At 39.9% G+C, this 22,028-nt stretch overlaps 1 protein-coding gene across 1 annotated transcript in view; it reads right to left on the minus strand.

The window, feature by feature from the left end:
• Positions 1-16,330, minus strand: part of si:ch211-286o17.1 (hematopoietic progenitor cell antigen CD34) — a 48,219-nt gene extending 31,889 nt beyond the window's left edge. The window contains exon 1 of the mRNA XM_041783693.1: positions 16,138-16,330. Within this exon, the coding sequence (XP_041639627.1) occupies positions 16,138-16,216 (79 nt within the window). The 5' untranslated portion in view covers positions 16,217-16,330. The remainder of the gene's footprint in view (positions 1-16,137) is intronic.
• Between the last annotated feature and the right edge of the window lie 5,698 nt (positions 16,331-22,028).

Here is a 22,028-nt window from a genome sequence, read left to right on the forward strand (position 1 = left end):
ATGTGAAGGAGTAGACACCAGAAGAAGAGGGTGACTTGCAAGGAGCTGCATTGCCAGGTTTAGTTTCTTGTATTACAATAATTTGAGCTTATTTTCATTCAGTTTTAGGTTATTTTGAGTTACTTAGTGCTAGGCTGTGCAAGAGTAGTTGCTGTTTTTAAAAACTTTTAACATTCTTAGTGACAAACATCTTGTTGTCTTCCATATTCAAGTAGTTTTAAAAGTTTTGGCGTTTTTGATTAAAGATAGAGGGAGTTTCAGTTTATAACTTGTGGCATCAAAAAAAGTGTCTGAAATTTTGCCAACTTCACAATGAGTTGAGCCAAACTGAGAGATACTCAAGATTCTGGTACACTATTATTTACAGACTACTTAGCCACAACACCTGACTAAGGCACTGAACTTTCAGAGATATTAGTACTTGGTAAGTTTATGCAATATGAAAGGAAATGCAAGAATCTCTAGCTAATCCTACTGCACAATAATCAGAGGTACTTTTAGCCAGAAATCAGTTAAACTTTACTAACATAATTTTTAGCTTAGACTCTCCAACTTTTCTCCCATGTAAAACTTCAACAGCAACAAGAATTTGGAAGAAGTTAGTTGTCTTACATCAGCTAATGGGTAATGCAATGTCATATTTATTTGAACTGTAGCCATAAGTTCTTCAGAATTTTCACTCTTTATTGATATTTCAGTTTGTATCAGAATGAAAGCCATCAGATTTTGGCAGACATCCTACATTTCATTAACTGATGGATTTGTTTCACACATTTATCTGGAAAACCTCCAATAAACAGTGTTTAGGAAAGGGCAGAGCCTTTGAAAAAAACTCGGAGGGTGATTGGGTGAATATTCTGTCTGTCACATCTTTCAATCCAATTAGAGCAACAAAACATGTGACGTCGTGGCTGCTACAGAGGAATAAACTCCATAGAGAACTGCATAACGCGAACCATGGCAACTATAGACATGTCAGTACACGACTTTTGTCATTTTTGAAAAGAAAACAACTCACTGCTGTTCTTTGTTCCTCTTTTAACAAAGAAATTTTGTCAAGTTCTGATAGAACTGGTGCTTTAGCAGAATCCACACTAATCTCTTCTGCCATAATTGCACCGGAGTCTTGTTGCTGCTCGCTTATACCACGACTCTACCGCGCCTGAAAGTACTGCCCCTCGTCGCTGATTGGTCCTGTCACTTTCTAACTGGGCCCAAACTGTTCAGATGGGAGCTTTGCAAAATCGATTCACCTGTGAGAAACACGGAAACGGGCAAATTCATCTGCTTTGCAAGGTTAACATTTCATTCATCTTGGAAACATGAAACACTAAAGTGCAAAGTTTCAAAAGCATTTGTTCATCACATCCTAAAGAGGAGCTGCCAACATACCAAGCAGCAAAGCAGTTCTGATATCTATTGGTTGACTCTCCCATAGCCTAAGAACAGCTGACACTGACCCTGGATCCTCTCTTTGTTTAAATTTAGATCTCAGGACTGTTAAGAACAACTGGAGCGAAGTATTCCTGGAAGTCAACAGCATGTAAGGATGCCATGCCTTAATAGTAAAATCAATTCTGAAACAGATCGTTAGCTAACATAAGACCCAGTCTGACTCACAGAAAAGTCTTAAACCACATGTTTGAGAGGGACGAGCAACAAAAACATGCCCCCCGTACCACTGGGCCTCCGCTCTCTCTCTCTCCTGCCTATGTTAAGGGAAACCCTGTGCTTGTAATGGGGCATAGTGAGGTGATAATGGTGTGCACAGGTTATTGGACCACCGTGTTAAAGTCTTAATGATTGAGGTCCTATGAGCACCCTTCCTGCTGCATGCTGGGTCCAATAGTTACCATATGACATACGGTTTTTAGGGCTATAATGGTACCTGACTTTTATTTGATACTGTTTGAAAAAAAAAAAAAACATTTATGCCAGTTTTGATGCAGGCAAACATTACTGAGTCTTCTCTTGTTTTTGTTCCCACAAAATGCAAGAAAACTCCTACATGCTGTCTAAAATGCACATTAAAAAATTCATTCAGCACTCTTTATCTAAATTAGCAGATTTTAAGGGAAACCCCCAGTCTTCTGAAGCTGGTTTGACATGTTTGAACAACTCTGAATGATTGTGTGAGAGTCTGCCTAGCCGAGACAGCCACTGTAAACACTCACAAGCCACATTACCCCTGTTTTCTGTCCTGAATGTCCTGGAAATATTCCTTATGTCTCTATCCACGGAATACAAATGGATTCCCTGCACAGTGTTGATAAAGAGGGGGCTGTGGGAAGGTATGGACCGCCCAGAATGTGAGTCCCAAACCAGCCGTACTCAGGGATTCCCATGGTGCCTCATCAGCGGGTCAACATTCGCTGCTATAAATCACTTGCCTTTAAAAAGCTGTTTCTAAGCAGTTTGTCTAATAATGGTAGGTTAAATGCCTTCTTTATCATATAAAATAATATGAATGATTATTTTAGTCATTCTGAACAAGAATTGCAAGAAATACTGCAAAAGCTCAAATCAAAACAAATTTGTCTATTTTTTGCCAAAAAATACATCATTGTGCTTATTCTAAGCCACGTCCTCATTACAAGTCCAGATAAATATCTTACTTTAGGAATGAACGGCAAAAAATCATGCAAGAAAATCCTTTTATTGAGCGTCTTAAAATGGGATGAGCAATCTTAATTAGTTAGTACATTTTACAATACAGTCAAGTGGATTTTATCTCCTCATTGACAGGTTTCTACTTATTATCAGCATCTTAGGCCTTTTTAGAATAAAATACTGGCTCTTTAAGTTCCTGATATGTCATCAGTTCTCATCAGCTGCATCAGACGTGATAACATTTCTATGTACCAAATCTTGCTGATGATTTGCAAGGCATTCTGGGAGTTTTCCATAAGATTGGAGCACACCTCTGGAAAATCTCTGCTTGAAGGGTCATATTGCCATGGCGCTTCACCCCACCCTTCCATTCCAACAGAAATCAGAACACCCTACTACTAGATGTGAGCATGCAAAATGTCATCCATCACTTCATTTCCTTCCGCTTCTCTGGGTCTGGGTCACATAACAGCAGCCTAAGAAAGTTGACCCAGACGTCCGTCTCACCGGTGACGTTTTCCAGCTCCTCCTGGGAGATCCTTAGGTGTTCTCAGGCCAGGAAGGATACAAAATCCTTACACTGAGTTCCAGGTCTACCCCTGGAATGGGGGGTCTCCTCCCAGTTGGATGTTCCCAGAAGAGCTCAAAGGGAGGTGATGACAAGACACTCTAATCAGCCACCTCAACTGTCTCCTTTTCATGAAAAGGAGAACATGTCTTTTAAATCTTATTCAGTTTATTTTTAACCAAATTAACTAGATAAAGATAATATTTTAAGATATAAAAACAAAAATATGCCCTGCATTGCTAGCAGGGCTAAAGATTTCTTTTTTAGCTTTTATGCTTTTATTGTAATACCTGTATAATCTGTAGTACATCCAACCTGTACATCACATCTTGTAAATACTATTTCAAAATTTGTAAGTTACTTTTATATTTAATTTTTTGTATTAATTCATTCTTTAATTTCATGCTTTTGTTTACATATTTATTTGTCTTTATCTCTATTGTATTCACTTATTGTCTCTAATGGCGTGCTTTACACCACATTTGCTGCTGTAAACTGTTGGAATTTCCCCTCATGGGACTCATAAAGGAATATTTTATCTTATTGAGATAGAACAGTGGACAGGGTGGAAACATGGGGAGAGAGGTTTTGGGAAATGCTACACCTCTGTACATGGGGCATGCAGACATAACCACTAAGTTACCAGTGATCTACTTGTTCGGAGTCTTGAAATGACACGGAATAATGAAATATGAAAAAAGTATGTATGTCTAATAAAAAAAGATTAAAAAAAAAAGAATAAAAAAATAGTTTTTTTTTTTTTTTGCTTGCCCTTTTTTTTTTTTCAAAACCTTTATTACCAAGGGTAATAAAGGGGGGCCGTGGCCACCCTAGAAATCTAAATTCTGATTGGCCAACCAAGTGGTCACCCTATATTTGTAGATTATAATTGGCTATGTGCTGTGACAGATGTAAGACTTGCTTTTAAACTAGAATAGATATTGTCATTGCATTTACGAACACAACAAAACATTTGCAGCCTGAGAGAGAGTGGGCAAAGATATTCACCAAGCACTGGGATTGAGAATCATTCCCAGGACTGGTGCATTGTGGACCCGGTCCTTTGTACACCGGTGCCTGCCTCACCAACTGAGCTGAACAAGCACCCACTGGTTTTTTAAAGAACTTTCAGTCATGAATTCTGACATCTTTTAAGTCCTTGTCATGGACTCTGCCATGTCAGATTCATCACTCTGTTTGTTTTTTTGTTTTTTTTGTTTTATTTTCAGTGTAATAGTGCAGCCTAGTGGCACGGAGTAGCCATGTGGCTTTGGTCTTGAGTTAAATTAAATTCATCACTTTTTCCAGCTTTTCCATCAAAAATATGAGCCCCTGGCCTGTCCACAATCCCTTTAGGTACCAGAAACCCCCCACCCCTTCTCTTTCGCCACCTTTCAGAAAATGTGTGCTGAAACAAGCCGTTCTCAGATTTCCCCTCATGATGTCATGTGGGGAGTTAGCCCCGCCCCCAGGTTCGGTTGGCCCTCCCCGCTTGGAAGAAAGTTATGCCCTCCTCTCCTGATCCTCAGGAGAGCCACATCTATTAAGCCACATCCATTTCCTGAGAGGGGCAGAGTCAGACAGCTCGGTAACATTTAAAGCCACAGACACACAAACAGCTCGTTCTGAGCTGGGCTGAAACAGAAGGGTCTTTAGACATGCAAAAGTCCAATAGTAGAGTGTTTTTTTTTAGCAACAGACTTCACAGGCATGTTTTAGGGTCCTCTGAGAACAATATAAACTTGTCTTATTAGGGTAAAATATGTGACCTTTAAGTTTTACTTTCATTATGCTAGAGGAGCACATGGCTGGTGCTGCTGTGCACTATCATCTAATGTGTCCTGTGGAAGGAAATATTCTGTTCATTGATGCAATTAAAGGCTATCTCAATGATTTTTTTATGTTTTTGTTTTTTTTCATTCATAGAGACAATGTAGTGTATAATCATTGGAAAGCGGGTTTGTAATTATGAGGAAAATGTGTTCATTTAGCAGCTAGCTTGTGTGTCATTTAGCTTGAACAATAAGCAGGATTGTGCTGTTTTAAGCATCCTTCTTTGGTTGTAAGATCATGTGAAAAAGCCCATACTGGATATTTCTGTATGTACTACAGGTGTATTGTAGTTTCACATTTAAGTCATGTACGTCAGTAAACTCAAAGACAACGCAACTTCTTCAGTCTGAGAGTCTCTGAGCATGTTTGATTGTTAAGCTAGTTGGATAAACTACTATTAATACTAATAGTTTAAAAATGATACATACATAACATGATAAAATCTTTATGGGTTACTTGATTGTTAAATTAGATATGTGAAGTAAAATCAGACAGGGTGATTTATGTGTAATCCTGCATAAATCACTGCTACAGTTGGACCATCCCAGTCAAAAAAAAAACATGGCTACTCCACTATTTTTTCAAAGTAATGCAGGCCTTATCCTTTTCTTTTTATATCTTGAAATAAGAGGTTTACCTGGACTGGTCAGGTGAATGCTTAAAAGAGTAATTAAATTTGTTGACCAGAAAGACAAATACGCTCAATGACAATTGAGATTTTGCATCATAAATCTTCCTTCAAGTGTTTTTTTTTTTTTAACCTGATTTCTTCTGCTACCTCTGGCTGTTTCTCAATTGTGTAATATGAAATTACCTCTTTAGAGGCTCTCTGGCACTAGTTGGTAGGAAATCTGATCCAATAGCACACCTCCTGTTCCAGCCCAGCCCTTCTGCTTTCAATGGAAAGTGGGTTTTCAGAGAAAAATAGAGGCAGAGACCAAACAATGCATGGAGACACTCTGCTCTAGTGTTTTATTTCAAGTTTTTCTAGTCTTCTGCAGTCATGCTATAATTCTGTACTTGAATTAATGCTCTAAAAATTCACTTAAAGAAAGGGCAGAAGTGAAAATGGCTGGGATTATTTGTTATAAAAGTAGCTGCAACCGGTAATTCAAGTTATATTGTAAAATTGTTAATTTAGAGCACCTCTTTAAGGCTTATCTTGCCAGATGTATGCACAAGCGAAAGCCTCATCCTTTAAGTGTGTTTGTCATGATTTAATATTTGTCTTTAACTCTTGAAGAATCTAAATGTGAGCATTAAGAGCATGCACAGGAATGTGACATTGGAGCTTTTTAGTCCCTTAGGGTTAAACATGCTCTGCAACTCTACCCTCTCTGAAACAACACACTGCTGACCCCACTATCTTGACCCCCCCTCCCACATCGTCCCCCCTCCCCTGTCGTTTCTGTCACAGCGATTAATAGCAGAGCCGGGTCCATTCTTCTCTCTTGGCAGAAAGGCAACTGGATCTCATGGTTTCAATCAGGCAGGCAGCACTTACTTCACCCGGCGCTGCTCGGCTGCAGCGCTGCACCCTGCCCCAACCCCCCGGGGGGACTGCAGCTCCTTATCGAACGCATGATGCCTGTTCCTGGAGGAGCACAATCAGGAAACATGACATCTGCTTCCAATTGGGAACATTATATCACACCCCCCTCTCTACACACATGCTCACAGTTACCCATTACAGTCTCACCGTCCGCCTCGTGCATTACCTTGAGTGAGTCTGTCTGCTTTGAGGGTGTGCAGGTAGACGGTGAGGGATCCTGTTGCAGAGTGAAGCAATAGCTCACAGGATCAACATTGATTTAGTCCAGGAAGAATCTGAGACCCACTATATCTTTTAAAGAATCTAACAGGGTCGGCTCCACGCACATCTGTCGGCTGGTGTTGGAAAAAACATAACAGGCCAACATAACAGTCTTTTTAAATGTTTTTTTCTGAATATCATTTTAAGTCTTTGTATTTTAATTTGACATTTGTGCCCTGCTGAAAGGACAAGCGCTCAGTAAAAAATCATGCCCCTATATGCCTCTGATAAGTTACATAACCTACCACATGGCTTTTTACTGCCACAGTGTCACCACCTTCAACAGAGCCAGGCAGTCTCTGTGCATGCAATCTTCAGAGAGTGACAACACTGATGCTACCTACCCTACTGCATGGCCCCTTACGGGTCCTACAACCAAACTATGTGGGCTGTGTGGTCAGGAAACCACCAGGGTTGTCAAACGAGAACCTCCCTTCACAGATATTTCATGTGATTACTTCCAAGACACCTCAGTGAGGCCAGACAGGGAATTCCAGCATCCCAAAGCCATGCCACGCCATGCTAGCTCCCACTAGCTTCCCACTTTTTTTATCCTCAAACAGCATCACCAGACCCCTGCTCTGTATACGCCAGGTCCAGGTAGTGATGATGCAGATACTACTTACTAAGCCGGGGCCCTCTAAACAACTATTCCTGGTGCAAAGATGACTCATGAAAGATAACTGCAGAGAACTCGAGAATAGAAAAGTCTGAAGAGACAGCTTAGAAAGAGGTCAGGGGAAGCAGAGCCAGGGTGCGGTACCCATTTTGGAACCAGCATTCAAGCCCATGGATCAGCTGTTGCTCTACCTCCTGCTACTCCCTCATTTTTATAAGGACAGAGAGGGAAGATCAACAGAGGAGATGAGTGGCTTTCTCCTGCTTTTGTTTGGCAACTTCTGCCATCTTTCTCCTGTGTTTTTATTCTTTTAACATGATAAAGAAATAGTTGTGTTTGTATGCTTCAGTCCTAAAAGTGCTTTAGAGCATTGGTTCCCAACCTGGAGTCTAGGACACCCTTGCCTTGTCTGCTTAAAATAAGTTTGCCTATCCACTTTAATCATGATGGAACCCTTATTTGTAATAGGTTGTTTGCAATCTTGTGATCCCGAATGTCTCTGGGAGGTCGACAGGTGGGGGACAGACGTTAGGAATGAATTGGAATGGAGGAAAGTTAGTACTTTACAGCTCTAAATGGAGCGGTACACTGTTGGCGACGAACCTCAGCTGAGGAAGCATGGGTCCGATAAAAGTTTCCTGTGCTAAAATATGACAAAACTGCACTGAACCAAACTAGACCGCTTTGTGGAAACGGGCAATACATGAGCGGCTCGTCCAGGCTTTAGTCCAGGCATTGCTCTGACTTTTTTAAAAAACTTTTTTGTTTTGTTGCCTGAATATTTCACTACTTTCAGGGCAAAAAAAGTATCTTAAGAATTATGAATGTTTATTTCCACACATTGAAATATTGGCATAGTCATAAGCAGCTGAAAACATGGCCTTTATATTGGTGTTTCTTTGTGTAGAAATCATTTCTTGGCCCCCATGGGGCGTTCTCCACTGCTGCGTGATGTCATCTGCAAAAAAACCTATAGTCGTGCCAATCTTTTTGGCAAGAACATAATGTGTAGACCTATTTTCTCAGGGTTAATCAATAGACAATAAAAAACAATGTATCTCTTCTTATAGGGAAGTCTTAGCAGGGGCGAGGGGCCAGTTTTTCTCGGATGCAAGCGGAGGGGGGCTCCAAGAAGAAAAGGTTGGGAACCACTGCTTCTTTTGTGAGAAGATTAGCTAGAGAGAACTTTGACAAAATGCAAACATCAAATGCTTCTTATTTTGTACTTTTATTGTCCATTTGATGGACTGATTGCAAACAAGTAAGCTCTTTTAAACTAAGCCAACCCTTAAAAAAATTGGGATGGATTGAAGCCCCCTTTCTTGTGGAGGTCTTCCAGGCCCGTCTGGCTTGGAGGAGACCTCAGGGAAGACCCAGAATGCACTGGAGGAATTATATATTCAGTCTGGTCTGGGAAGGGAACACCTTGGGATCCACCAGATGGAGTTGGAAAGTGTCGCTGGGAAGAGGGATGTCTGGGTTGATTTGCTCAGGCTGCTTCCACCACCACCCGGCCCCAGATAAGTGGAAGAAGATGGATGGATGGATGGATTAGTCAGGTGGATTTTATCTTAGTTTATGAAGTTTATTTTCTTAAACTTTTCTATACTATTATCTTTTTTCAGAATTGGAAAATGACATAAAAACGACCTCCAGGACCTTAAATGTCTGCAGAAGGTGACCTTTTAAAACCTGTTCATCTTAATGACATAAAATAAGTTAAGTGATCTATGTGTGCTCTTATCAATATCAACTCTAAACAATACAAAATGTGACTAGGTGCTAAAATTCAGATGCGGTATTTCATGAAGAGCCTGGCAAAGTGATTTGGCTCCTCAAAGAGCTTGAATTCCTCTCGCTGTCGCCATCTGAAACCCAGCCTGTGGCTTCCTTTTCCCCTCCATGTGTTTAATCTGTAAATCAGGGCAGATTCTGGCACCTCCTGGCTGTTTGACTGAGCGGCTTGTTTGGCAATTACATGTCAACACTTATTGTTCCAGAGTGTGCAGAATGAAACAGTGAAGAAGCTGGAAGAGGTTCAAAGATTAAGCTGAGTGGAGAAACATCCCCTCTTACATTAGGCAGAAATCCAAGAAAATGAAGATCTCATGTTTGCGTGCGTCCAGATGTCTTCATGCCCCTGCTGGCACACTTGACTTTGGGGTTCGCTACTTCCTTGTCACAGAGAGACAAGCGCTCTGTTGTTGACATTGTTCCTGTGCTGCATCTGTTACTTCAATGAGAGCTACACAAACAATGATTTACATAATTACATGCTGCAGGGTTGGCAGCGAGGTTGGGCAGGGTTTTAAATAAAGAGCCTCCTAAAACCACTTCAATGCACAGGCAGAGCTTAAACTGTATTAGGAAAATTCTTAAGTGCCTTTTTCGGATATTTAAAAGAAATCTTCTCCCAGTCTAAGCAAGTCCCTTTGTCTCAGCCCTCTTAGAGATCTCCTGAAAGAGGTCTGCTACACATTCCCTGCAGGGTTTTCCCCCCTTGTTTCTCTTCATCGTCTGTTTAACATCTGCGACCACGGCCCCCCTCTAGGTTCTCCGTGCAACCGTTACACTCGCTAACATCTGTGAATCCGCTCTGACCTCATCGCCACAGTGAAGCTGTACAGTTAGCCCATCTTTCTGTTGCTTACATAACTCAGCCCCACCGCCAACTCCAGGGCTGACAAGATAATTCAACAAGAGGGATTACTTTTTGACTCAGAAGACTTTTTAGCTTGTGTCTGGATAAAACTTGAGGGAAGTGATTTGTAAGATTGTAAACTTTTTCATATTTTACTATTATACAGTTCCATGTGTTTTAAATGATATAGTCTGCTTTGTTTTAATGACTAAGCTTAGACGAAAAAAACTACAGTTCATCAGTCATATTTCATCCCAAAATTAACACACAAAAGAGAGAAAGGACAATCTTTCCTGCAGATATTTATTGCAGTGTTTCAGTACTAATGGATCTGTCATTTAGATAGCATGCAGAAGTTTGCTTGCCACTTTGATACCATAGAAGTAAGTGCACAAAATGCATTTTAATGCAGATTTTTCATCTAAAAAGTGGACTGGATCCTCTATATTAGTACAATCAGCCATGCATGTGCAGCCAGCAACACCACACATTGAACACAACCTGACGGGACTGAAAGTTTGCCATTATGCTTGGTGTAATGTCAATTCACTGCAACCAGACCAAAAGTTTACTGTTAAAAAGCCTTCTGGAGTGCTGTTTTGATTAAGAAGACTCTGCAACTCAAGCTGTCGGTCTGTACTTCACAACTATCATTTAGCAGGTTGAGAGCTCAACTTTGATACTGTTGGTTGGTGGGACAACAACCCTTACATGCTGAGAAGGTACAAAGGAAGATTTTACAATAAGGAGGGCCCAGATTGGAGGACACTTTAGGGGTTGTAAAGGTCAAATGATTTGAAAAAAACTGATGGATTCAACTGCAAATGATTGGGGATTGTACATGACATTGTTTTCTGGAGCGTAGATTGATCAGGAGTGAGTAATCTCACATTCTCACTATCTTTGCTGAGATTTGCAAATCAGCTTCTAACATGCAACACAAGCACATCCAAAATCCTCCAAAGTCAGAAAGTGTTAAACTTCCTGCCACAGAGTCCTGACTTAAGCCCCTGTCACTTTAACCAATCAGCAGACATAAGAGCCTGCCTTATTGGGGAGTTGGGATGCTAATTGTTGCATACACAGGGGCTCTCAGGCACAAACCATACTGACCTGGGCAAGGAGATGTGAACGCCACCATGCCCAGTACCCATCTCAAGTAGATTTGTAAATGCAACATATTAATATCTAACATTTCTGCAAAACTGTGTTATATATGCAGCTCTGGCCCATTTCATCCTCTGAGCTGCACGATAGATGAGGAAGTAGGAAGAGGGTTGTTGTTGGCACCTCAGAAATAATACATTCATCCAAAGTAGCCTGCAGGATGGACTTCAGTGTGCACACAGAGCATAAGAAACATGTCAGCTGGAGTGGTTGCCATGGTTGTGTTTCTTCCTTTTTCTTGATGAATTTGCAAGCTTACTGTGTTCATACTGCCACCTACTGAATTAGACAGCAGCAATGTCACTATTCTAAAGGCATTAGAAGAGAGAGGGGGAGTAAATGTGCTGCTGTGTGGTACATGATACAGACTGACTACAATGGAAATCAGCAAGCAAGAACACAGTTTAAACCTTTCTCTCTCTGGAGGACCCCCAAAAGCAGACTGCATCTTATGTACAGATGAGACCTATAGTCCTGTGCACAAGTTTTAGGCATGTAGGGAGTTAAGAATTCAACGCGAGCCCAATGTACCTGTGGTTTTTGATTCCTCAGGGATATCCGCACCACAACCAGGGGCTTATTGCAACCCTGCTACTTGTCCCAGCCCCCTGCTTACTCACCACATCCACCCCTTACCCCCTCCTTAAGGTGTGAATCTTTTTCAATTTTCCCGTGCCCCTGGTGATATGCAAGGACATCCAGAGCACAACCTGGGTTGTGTCAGTCCTCCTTCAGCCCGATGGTGCCCTCAGGTGGCTTACCCACCACATCTACACCTTACTTCAGCCTCAAACAAAACTTAAAGTTCTGCACAGTACTGTATATTGCAGAATTGAAGGTAATTATAAACACAAAACAGGATAACTTTTCAGTGCTTCTCATAAAATAATAACAGCAGTGATGATTCAGTGCATACTGCTTTCACTAATCAAATTTAAGAGAAAACTGTAAAAAAGTAACGACATAACAAATTAATTACTCAATATCCTAATAGAAACAATCTGCTGCCAAAAATCTTGAACATTATAGCACGCTTTTGCCTCTTTGTCTTCACGGTTACCACACACTCAGTTTGATCAATTCTGTTGTTTTAATTTCTCATGCAGCGAGTCAAACCAGCCCCACATTTGGCACGGCTACAGCCTGTCACATGTTTTGAGTTGCTCTGTATGAGCAGCTTGTGATCTTCAGAGAAGATAAAAACAACAGTGAACACAAAGAGATTCATTTTTTCCCTCAATGAAAGCAAAACTAAGCTTGCTCTCATTCATGATGCAAAGGCAGCTCCGTTTTTTTCAAAGCTCATGCAGCTGGCTCTCTGCAGATGATCTCATTCCTATAAGCTTTCTATAAGAACAAGACATAAGGTTTGAATTAAGCGACGTGGTGTGTGATTCATTTCAAGCCACAACTGAGAGGAATGGGATGATGGTATAGCTGCAGTCCATCTTCAGAAAACTTAAAACTTTCCCCCTTGTGATTATTTTTATTTGAGCTGGGCTTATTCATCATAAAAGTTTCAGAGATATGTTTTCCCCTAAAGGATCTGTGTTTTATTTTTTTTCTTTGGTATTAAACTGGAGTCTCGTGTGATCACTGGTCCAGGCTGAGCTACATCTTTAAACTCAGTCTTTAGGGATGTAATCGTACACTGAACTCATGATGTAGCACAAATCTGCAACGTAATGATTGATAATCCTTTCCAAGTATCCATGGTAACATCTTCACTGACCTATAGCTTGTTTTGAAATAGACAGCGGTATGCTGTGTAAGCTATTTTTGTTTTTGTGTGGACTAGCATGTACTTCAAAGTGCAATACACTGTTAGCTAGCAGCTAACAGCATGGCTAACGACACAAACAAAATCCCAGACTCAGAGACGTTACGGCTCTGACTGGGCTCTAAGTCTGTCTTAAAAGTGTATGAGGTCATGTCCGACGCCTTTAACAAAACACAACCGACCTTAAGCCTGACTTTTGCTTTTACGTGGAAACGTAATGAAATGAAATACACGCTCACCACTTTTCTTATCTTATGCTCTACTGGCATCTTTTCAAGACACTCCTGTTAATCATATATGACAACCAGACAGCTTTTATTCTCCCACCAACTTTCAGTACACTTTTTTCTCTAAAAAGTATCAATTCAGGAACCGATTGGTCACCGGAACCGTATAAAAACTATCGATTTAGCACTGGGATCAAAAAATCGCCCAAACAATACCCAACCCTAACTAATGCTAGTATACCACACTGCTTCTGTTGCTGGTAGTGTTTGTACTCAAGACCACACTATCCAAGACCAAGACTTCATCAAGACCGAGTCAAGACTGAGACAAGACCAAGACCATAAGAATCGATTTTTATAAAAACATGACAAGGTTGAACAGTTAAAGAGCATTCTCGCTTTAATTTTAGTTTTCTTTTGAACAGATTTGACGGATAAAAACAAGGTGTCTGCAACTCTTTCAAGGCACAATATGCAAAAGTTTCAAATCTTAATGAATTTGTTCAACTAACTTCTTGTATTATTGTATACATATCTGAAAATGAGATGTTTATCTAGATTTGTCTAGTGTTCAGAGGTATTTTTGACTAGAAGGACTTATGTCTGAGTTTTTGCTGGTGTAAGTTGTTGTTTTAGTACAGGGCTATTCAACTACAAATTCAGCTGGGCCACATTTTAAAATCAAGACATGTAGCTGGGCCAGACATGTTCGGCACCCAGTAAGCAGCTGGTAATGTCAAATTTTGAACCAATACAGATCAATTTGATGGAAAATATTCACTTTTTATTCATAATTTCCCTTTTAAATTTCACAACATGACAAAAGCTCATGAAAAAGTGCATAAAATACAACAACAGAGCTGTATTTGAACTTTACCTGAGGTAGTAGAAATGTTTTTTTTTTTTTTTTACGTGAATAAAAATAAAATTAATTAAATGAAAAATTAAATGAAATTCTGTACATAATTTTGGTCACATCTTACCCAGGTGTATCTTAAAGTGCATAAAAATTAAATTTGCACAGTTGTAGCCACAGTTGAAAAGGACATATTTTGTACTCGGTATCTAGACTGTTGCTCAGCTACACAGAGTGTTGAATTCACGGTCTGAAATACCATGGGAATTTATGAAAACATGCAAAAACAGGTTGCCTTCTGCATCTCTGGCATGACCACAGGCTGGACTACTTGGGGGTTGGTTCTGGGCTGCACGTGGCCCCTGGGCGCGCTAATTGAATAGCCCTGTTTTAGTAAGTGCTTCTTATTATCGCATTAACGAAGAGGGAGAATTGTAGATCAGTGCTGGTCTCGACCGGTCTTGGTGGAAAATCCTGAGTCCAGCCAGTCCGAGACCAAGGCGAGACCGAGTAAAAATGCTCTCCTGACTGAATCGTTCAAAATGTGGTCTTGAGACCGGGCTAAAGACCAAGAACGTTCTCAAGTACAACACTAGTTGCTGGAAAAGCTTCACCTCCTCCACCCCAGCCTCCTCCTTTATAGCACAAAGCTTGTTGTGCCCTCATTCAGATTTAACTGCTTTTGAACAAATGTAGTTGTGTTCAGTACACATAGTCATAGAAGAGTCTATCCATATGAGGTTTCTAACCATGCACTCATGCACAAAATAACTCCACTGATGGATTATTTTGCATCCTTGTGTCTTAACCAAATTGTGCTGAAAGAGACAGTTAAGCATATGCAATTCAAAAAAGATAATTCTCTAATTATTGACCTTAATTGCATTTAATTAATGCATTAATGCTGACAGTCCTAGATGTAAGGTATCCCTATTTTCCCATCAGTCATTTTTCACATGAAAAGCTCATAAAGAGAGTTGGTTGCCTTATTTGGGATTGTTTTGGACTACATCTATGTCATGCTTTATCAGTTTGGACTTTCATAGTGGACAAAGTTAAAAATAGGCTTCAACTGAATTCATAAGGGGGGATACAGCATTCCTCTCTGATGGGGAAAAATGATGAAGAGGGGGAAAAAGTTTCCATTCAGTGTTTTAAAAGTTGCACTGTGCAGAATTTAGTGATCTAATTAGAAGCAGACAACCTGGATGAATTGGCCACACCCTTGAATGAAGAGATAATGAAGTGAAGATGTCGTGTAGGCTGACAAAGATAAGACTGTTCCACTGCAGATAAAAGATTGTTTTGTAGATTTTACAGCATTATATAAGAGCCATGTGAGACTGATGCTGTATTAAAAGAGTTTAACACAATCAGTCATCCCTCATGCCTCACAATATCAGCCCGACCACATTTGAAACGCATATTTAGCTACAGCACGTCCTCCTCTCACAGCGGGCCTCACATTACAACCAGCTAAATATAAATACACACATTTCACAAAGTCCTTGAAGACGTGGGAATCAGGTCAATAACATAGCAAACATAGCTGGAGTGGGAGGTTCAAATATGGTTTACTACTGTGAAGAGTGAAAAGCAACAAAAAGTTGTGTTTTGTGGTGTATCACAATCACATGAATGCAGGTTAAAGATGTGCGCTTTATATCATCCTTTCAGACTTCCTCTCCCCTCTATATAATTAAAGAAGAGTTTCCTCTAAAGAGCTCCCTTTGTTTGCTAAGTAGACTCCAGAGTCTTGTTTTCCTGCCTGCATCTTCAGAGGAAAACAACAACAAAGAAACACACATGTTTTTGATTTGTTTTAAAAATGCAGATGGTATCTGTGCATTCCTGGGAGTAAAAGGGTTGTAGGGTTAAAACCTGGATTCAGCTCAAAGCCCATTCAAACAAACACTCCTCCACCCCCAACCCCACCCCTCCTGGCACTCCCGTTCCCTCCCTTCACATGGCTATTCGATCCCACAGAAGTTGACCCTTTTTTTTTTTTTTTTTTACAGCTTACCATTCAGGAGTGGGGCGATGAGAAGCAAAGCCAGCATTTTGCAGAGCGCGTCTGTTGTCCGTGCAGATGATGCTGCCATTCTGGTCCTTGGCGTGCACACGTCTGACAGGGGTGTGTGAAAAGAAAGTAAGTGAGAAAGAAAAGGGTGAAGCTGCCTGAGCTGGAGCACTTTAGGGTTTCCTCTTACCCAGAGCGGGACAGGGTGGATAAAGCACCACTTGTGTTCTGTCAGTTTTTATACACCCCCCCCTCCTCCTTCTCCTCCGCCCCCTCTCTTACCGAGGCCCTGCCCTACACCCCGTCTTCCACTGGTTATTTTAACCCTTCAAATGTGCCCCCACCCTCCTAGGAGGCAGCAGACGGAGGGAGGGAGGAGAAAGGGCTCCTTTTGGGATGTATTTTAAAAAAAGAGTGTTTTAACATTCCTCACATACTTGTCAGTGTTTACATTTATGTATACATTAAATATGCTCTTCCATTTGGCACACAACGCCCATTTTCCTCCAACATCAGTTCAAGTTGCAAAGGTCAAGTGTGGTAACAGAAGGATGAAGTTGTAGCTCTGTCCTCAAGGTTCAAACTGCATAAAGAAAAAAACACACATCATTTCAGTCCTTTCAGATTGCCAAACTATTCTAAATCTGGAATTTTTTAATGCCAAGTTGTTATTTACCTAAAGCTAATCTGTAAAAATATGTTACATTCACTTGAAATGCATTCAAGCTAAGTCAAAGTTGATCAATACAGCACAATTATCAATGACACAAGTGCTGCACAGGCTGAAACACAAAAGAAAAGGATAAATATGAGTAAAATGAGCAATAAAAACTATAAGTAACAATGAAAACACCATGAATTAAAGCATTTTAAAATAGCTGTAATCAAAACAACAGAATAAGTATGACTGATGAGGTTTCAAATGGAATAAACCAACAGATCATCAAGTATGACGGCAGCTTAAAAGAAAATGTGAATTTAAAGTTGTATTCTGCAACTTCCTCAGCAACATTTTATTGCAATTTTTGTTGTATATTTCTGCATCAAGTCTCCAGTGTAGCTGTGCCACCCTGACCTACGCTGCTGGTCTCATACTAGTCCTCTGGCGTGTCAGTGTTGTTCAATGCTCTGCTCAAATGGTGGTGCAGTTTTTACACCAGTTCCTCTTCCTGTTTCCATATGTCCTGTTTGATTGTGCACAGGAAAACATGGCATCTAATTCTGAGCATACTATGTTGGAGTTGGAGCTGATGAATACTGATCTAGAGTTGATTAAACTGCTGTTAGTGCCAAGAAGAAAAGAAAGAAGACACTGGATGAGAGGGAAGGTTCAGCTGCAGAGGAGAGATTTTTCTGCACTTTTGGCTGATGACAGAGGCATGCATAAGAAAATGCAACATCTCATATTTTCTGATTTCTGCAAGTAGATTTGACTAGTTTTATCATCATCTAAAGCCATTTATCTCACTCTAGAGCAGTGGTTCTCAGCGTGGGGGTCAACAGATGTCATAAAAAACTAAGAATTTTTTTTAAATGATTTCAAACAGTATATTTTGCCAATTTATACGAAAATATGTGCATTAAATTTGTTAAATGTGTAATAAAAACATGGTCATTTGGTGAAATTTACATTGAAATCAAAGTAATCAAAAAAGCTGTCAAAAGTTAGCCTTCACACAGATTTGGGTGAGCCCCTGATAAACCCCTGATAAACCATCAGTGCATGTGTGTTCAGAACATACGTGATATGGGATTTTAAAATCCCATTTCACCACTTTTCCTACATTTTTTTACATTTTAATGTTATATTAAAGAAAAAGGGTTTACATTTTTAAGAAGAATATATAATACAGCACAACTGAATAAAAAATGCATTTGCTGCTTTGATAAGAGCTGTAATTATTCAGGTTAAATATAAACTATGGTTATCACAGCTTCCCTTTAAAATGGACCATAAATTTGCAGTCCTCCATGGACCCCCAGTTTGGCTGGACCCCAGACAGTTCTCCCCTTTATCCCCCTTATGGACAGCCTTGTCTGCATGTGACCATTGAACACGCATGGCTGTGTTAGTTAGTTTGTTATTTAGTGAAGTTTATTTCAAACATTTAAAAAGTATTCCTCCTCTTTTTACCTGTTCAACCACCTTCAGGTACAGTGGGGGTCCCCGGTCTCTGGCACCTTTATTTTGGGGGTCGCGGGCTGAAAATTTTGAGAACCCCTGATCTAGTGAGCATAAATGGCTGTAGACTTTACTCAGAAGCTGGCAGTCACCAGTGCTAATAAGTGGACCAATCACAGGGCTTGCTGTCTTTGCCATTTCGACAACTAGATAAGATTTTTAGGAAGTGCATGTTGGATCTGTATGCTTCAAGGCTGTAAGGACACTACAGCTTTGACTATAGCATAGACTGAGCCAAGCAGCATAAAATAGATGTTAGGCATGATCCCAAGTTATAGCAGCACTGTAGGGATGGACTACACCTCGATTAAAGCTGTTTATTTATTTTTTATTTTTTTTTAGATGAAGACCAGACATTTTTGTGTTTTTATGTTAGAAATGTTCCGATACCATTTTTTCCTTCCCGATACGATTCTGATACCAAGGTGTTGGGTTGGACCTAGTACTGATCCGATACTAGTGTGAACTTTCTGGACTGACTGTGCAGACTAGCAAATTATTTTAGACGTACATTTGACTCAGAACCTGGCTCAATAAATACAATCATAATGTACAGCATGTCTGTGACCCTAAAGTTGTTTATCTGCTGAGTACTGAGTTTTACTCCTAAATATTGAAATATTAATACAGGGGGCTGCATCACAGGCTCTCTCTCTCTCTATTATGCTTTATTCGGACAGCATGATGGAACAGCCTGCCATTGGCTGGCAGACGCTCACAAAGAGTAAACAATATGATGGTTAGCATTCACGTTAGCATTTGAGCTAGAGGTAATAAATGGTCGTAATTGATTAAAACAGATAAAAACATTTAGTATGGGGTTTACTGGTGTGGATTTACTCATGAAAGTCCTGAAAAGTCACACGAATTCCAGGCTCTCTGAAAATGCCAAAAGAGGTTATATAAATCATAAATCATTTGTAAATTCAAAAAGTAAATTTGACAAGTTTAAAGGTGCAAATCTGAGATAAAAAATCCAATTTATTAGTTCAAAAGATCAGAACACGATATTGAAAATAAAAAAAGGTTCTAAAGAGCAGATATATGAGGAGAAAGTTGAAATCATAGGTTTGAAAGGTCAAAATATAAGATCAAATTTAAAAATAATGAGTTTAAAAGTCAAAATATGACTTAAAATTTTAAATTGTGAGTCTGATTGGTCCAAATATTAGATTAAAAAGCCAAAAATTAGGAGCTGAAAATATCAAAATATGAGCTAGAATTCAAAATGATGACTTCAAAAGTTAGAAATATGCCTTAAATTCAAAATTGGGAGCATATAAGGTCAAAATATGATATAAAAAGTAAAAAATATTCATTCAAAATGTCTAAATAAGAGAAAGAAATTAAATCATGTTTTTAAAAATCAAAATATGGGATTTAAAAGCCAACATAAGGAGTTGAAAAGGTCAAAATATGACTTCAAATTTAAAATTGGCAATACAAAAGATAAAAATATGACATATAAAGTCCAAATTATGAGTTGAAAAGGTCAAAGTATGCGATGAAAAGTCAAAATCATAAGTTTGAGTCGTTATCTTGAGATGCAAAATTGAAAATATGAAATAAAATGCAAATTATTTAGATTTTTATGGCTTAACAAGGATATTTTAAATAATCAAGTTGAAGTTTGCATTTTTATAATGGGGGAAATCTACAGACCTCATACTGGTGGGCCAGTTATAATACAAATATGATATGATCTTGTGGGCCGGATATAATCGTTGCACGGGCTGAATTTGGCCCCCAGGCCTTGAGTTTGACACCCGTGCTCTAACATATTGTCAAACTAGGAATGCCTGTTTAACAAGTGGGACTTGGACTAAAGATAACAGAAGCCAATAACTTGTCGTATCTAAATTTCTGGATTGTGGTACAATATCCAGGAATCAAAACCATATTAACTAATGGTTCAACTAGGTTTGAGCTCATTGCATGTTAATAGCTAGGATTATGTGGGACCAGCTACTTGATAGAATAGATTAGCTAAACGTTTGTTAGCTAGAATGTGGTTTTATACTAACGTTGGCAGTTCCTCTTCACAAGCTGATGGATTATCAAATGTGGGGTTTAATTATTTTGCATTTTCACTATCGTTGTTGTTCAGTTGCAGATTAAAGCATAAATGGTCAAACTTGGCCGTTTTAGGACCCCTACATGCTTTAGCAACTTTCAAAGTAAAGAACAGCAATAAAACATTTCCCATGTGATGTACCATCCCTGAAAGTGAATCCAGAGGAACAGCTGTCATGTGAATATTTTGTGTTACTTAGTTCCATCTAGATGAAACTGCAGCAGTCAATATTAACCCTTTACATACTCGGGGCTACGTCTGTTTGAGCTGTGAACTGTCTGGAGGGCTGCAGTAATCCGCCACACAATAAAAGGTGATCGCTGACAATAGGCAGTGTCACTTTGCTCCCTAATAGGCTTACTGCGATAGACCGCGGAGGAGAATATCATACTCTAAACAAAAGTGTGATCCACTGTTATGCTAATGCTATTAATCCATTTCAGTGACCCCGAGCCCCCACCGCTCTGCCAGGCCATCAATCAACAACAGCCATCCCGGCAGTGAAGACACCACAGGATCCATTTAAACCTTTCACACTTCTGCAGGGTCCTGAAAGCACACCCCCCCAATCAGCCCCTCTGCAACATGCCTTACTTTTGTGAGCTACTTTTGCTAGCAGTTCTCATGCTCTCTGTAAATCACACATGTGGAAGCACTAGTAAAGGTATGCTAAATGACTCGTTAAAGAAAAAGAAGCCCGCCCCCTTAGACAACAAGAAGTAGCAAAAACAACCTTTAACTGGACCACAACTTTGTCTTTTACATATAGGAGAAGCGGTTGTGTAATTTGACACCAGTCCCAGTGCCCATCGCCCCCACATCCCCCAATCACCCCATTTCCTCCCCGTTACCCCCCTCCTCCTTTGCCAGACCCCTATCAAACACTCAGCTCAAACAGCAGGGCGGTGGGGTGGGCAATTGGCCCCTCGCTGAGCCTCAAGATGAGCTCTGCAGCTAACCCTGAGAGAAATTTCAGTGGCATGCCTGTTAGAGGAACCACAGCTGGATGGCAGCAGTCGTGTCACCCCACTAAAACATTCATTAGACTGTTAGCTTGTTAACTTTTTCTGCTCCTGGAGTCCTTGTGAATCCCAGCTTCTTCTCAGATGTCAGAGAGAAGCAGGAGTGGCATTTTACCTCCAAAAAGAAAAGAAGACACTCTGCCAGCATTGTTTATCTCCATTTTTCTCACTCATTTCCTTCACTCACCAAGCCCTCTTCCTTATTTATTGCTTATTATTTTGGTTTTATCCCACATTCCACTTCTGTCGCTTTCATACAGTTGCCCCTGTTTGACCTGGAAAAACAAACCAGACAACCAACAGGATTTTGTGTTTTTATGCATTTATTTTTGACGACCATCATAGCTCTCTTGGGAGGAGATTGCTTGAAAATCATACGTCACACTGACCAGAGTCTTTGCTGACATTTACCAGAAACATTTGGCAATGAGCTGCATGTAAGCTAGTTTTAAAACAATAGAATTCTCTAGAAACTCTAAAGAGATTGTGAAAGCAAAGATGAGTCAGCCTTAGTAAGAAAAAGGACTGGGTTAAATGAACAATGGATTCTCTTATCGAGGTTAATTCTCATTTCTTTAGTGAGACATCCTTTCATATAATCCAGATTATGATCTAT

The sequence above is a fragment of the Cheilinus undulatus genome, linkage group 3, assembly GCF_018320785.1.
Source record: "Cheilinus undulatus linkage group 3, ASM1832078v1, whole genome shotgun sequence".
Classification (NCBI taxonomy): domain Eukaryota; kingdom Metazoa; phylum Chordata; class Actinopteri; order Labriformes; family Labridae; genus Cheilinus; species Cheilinus undulatus.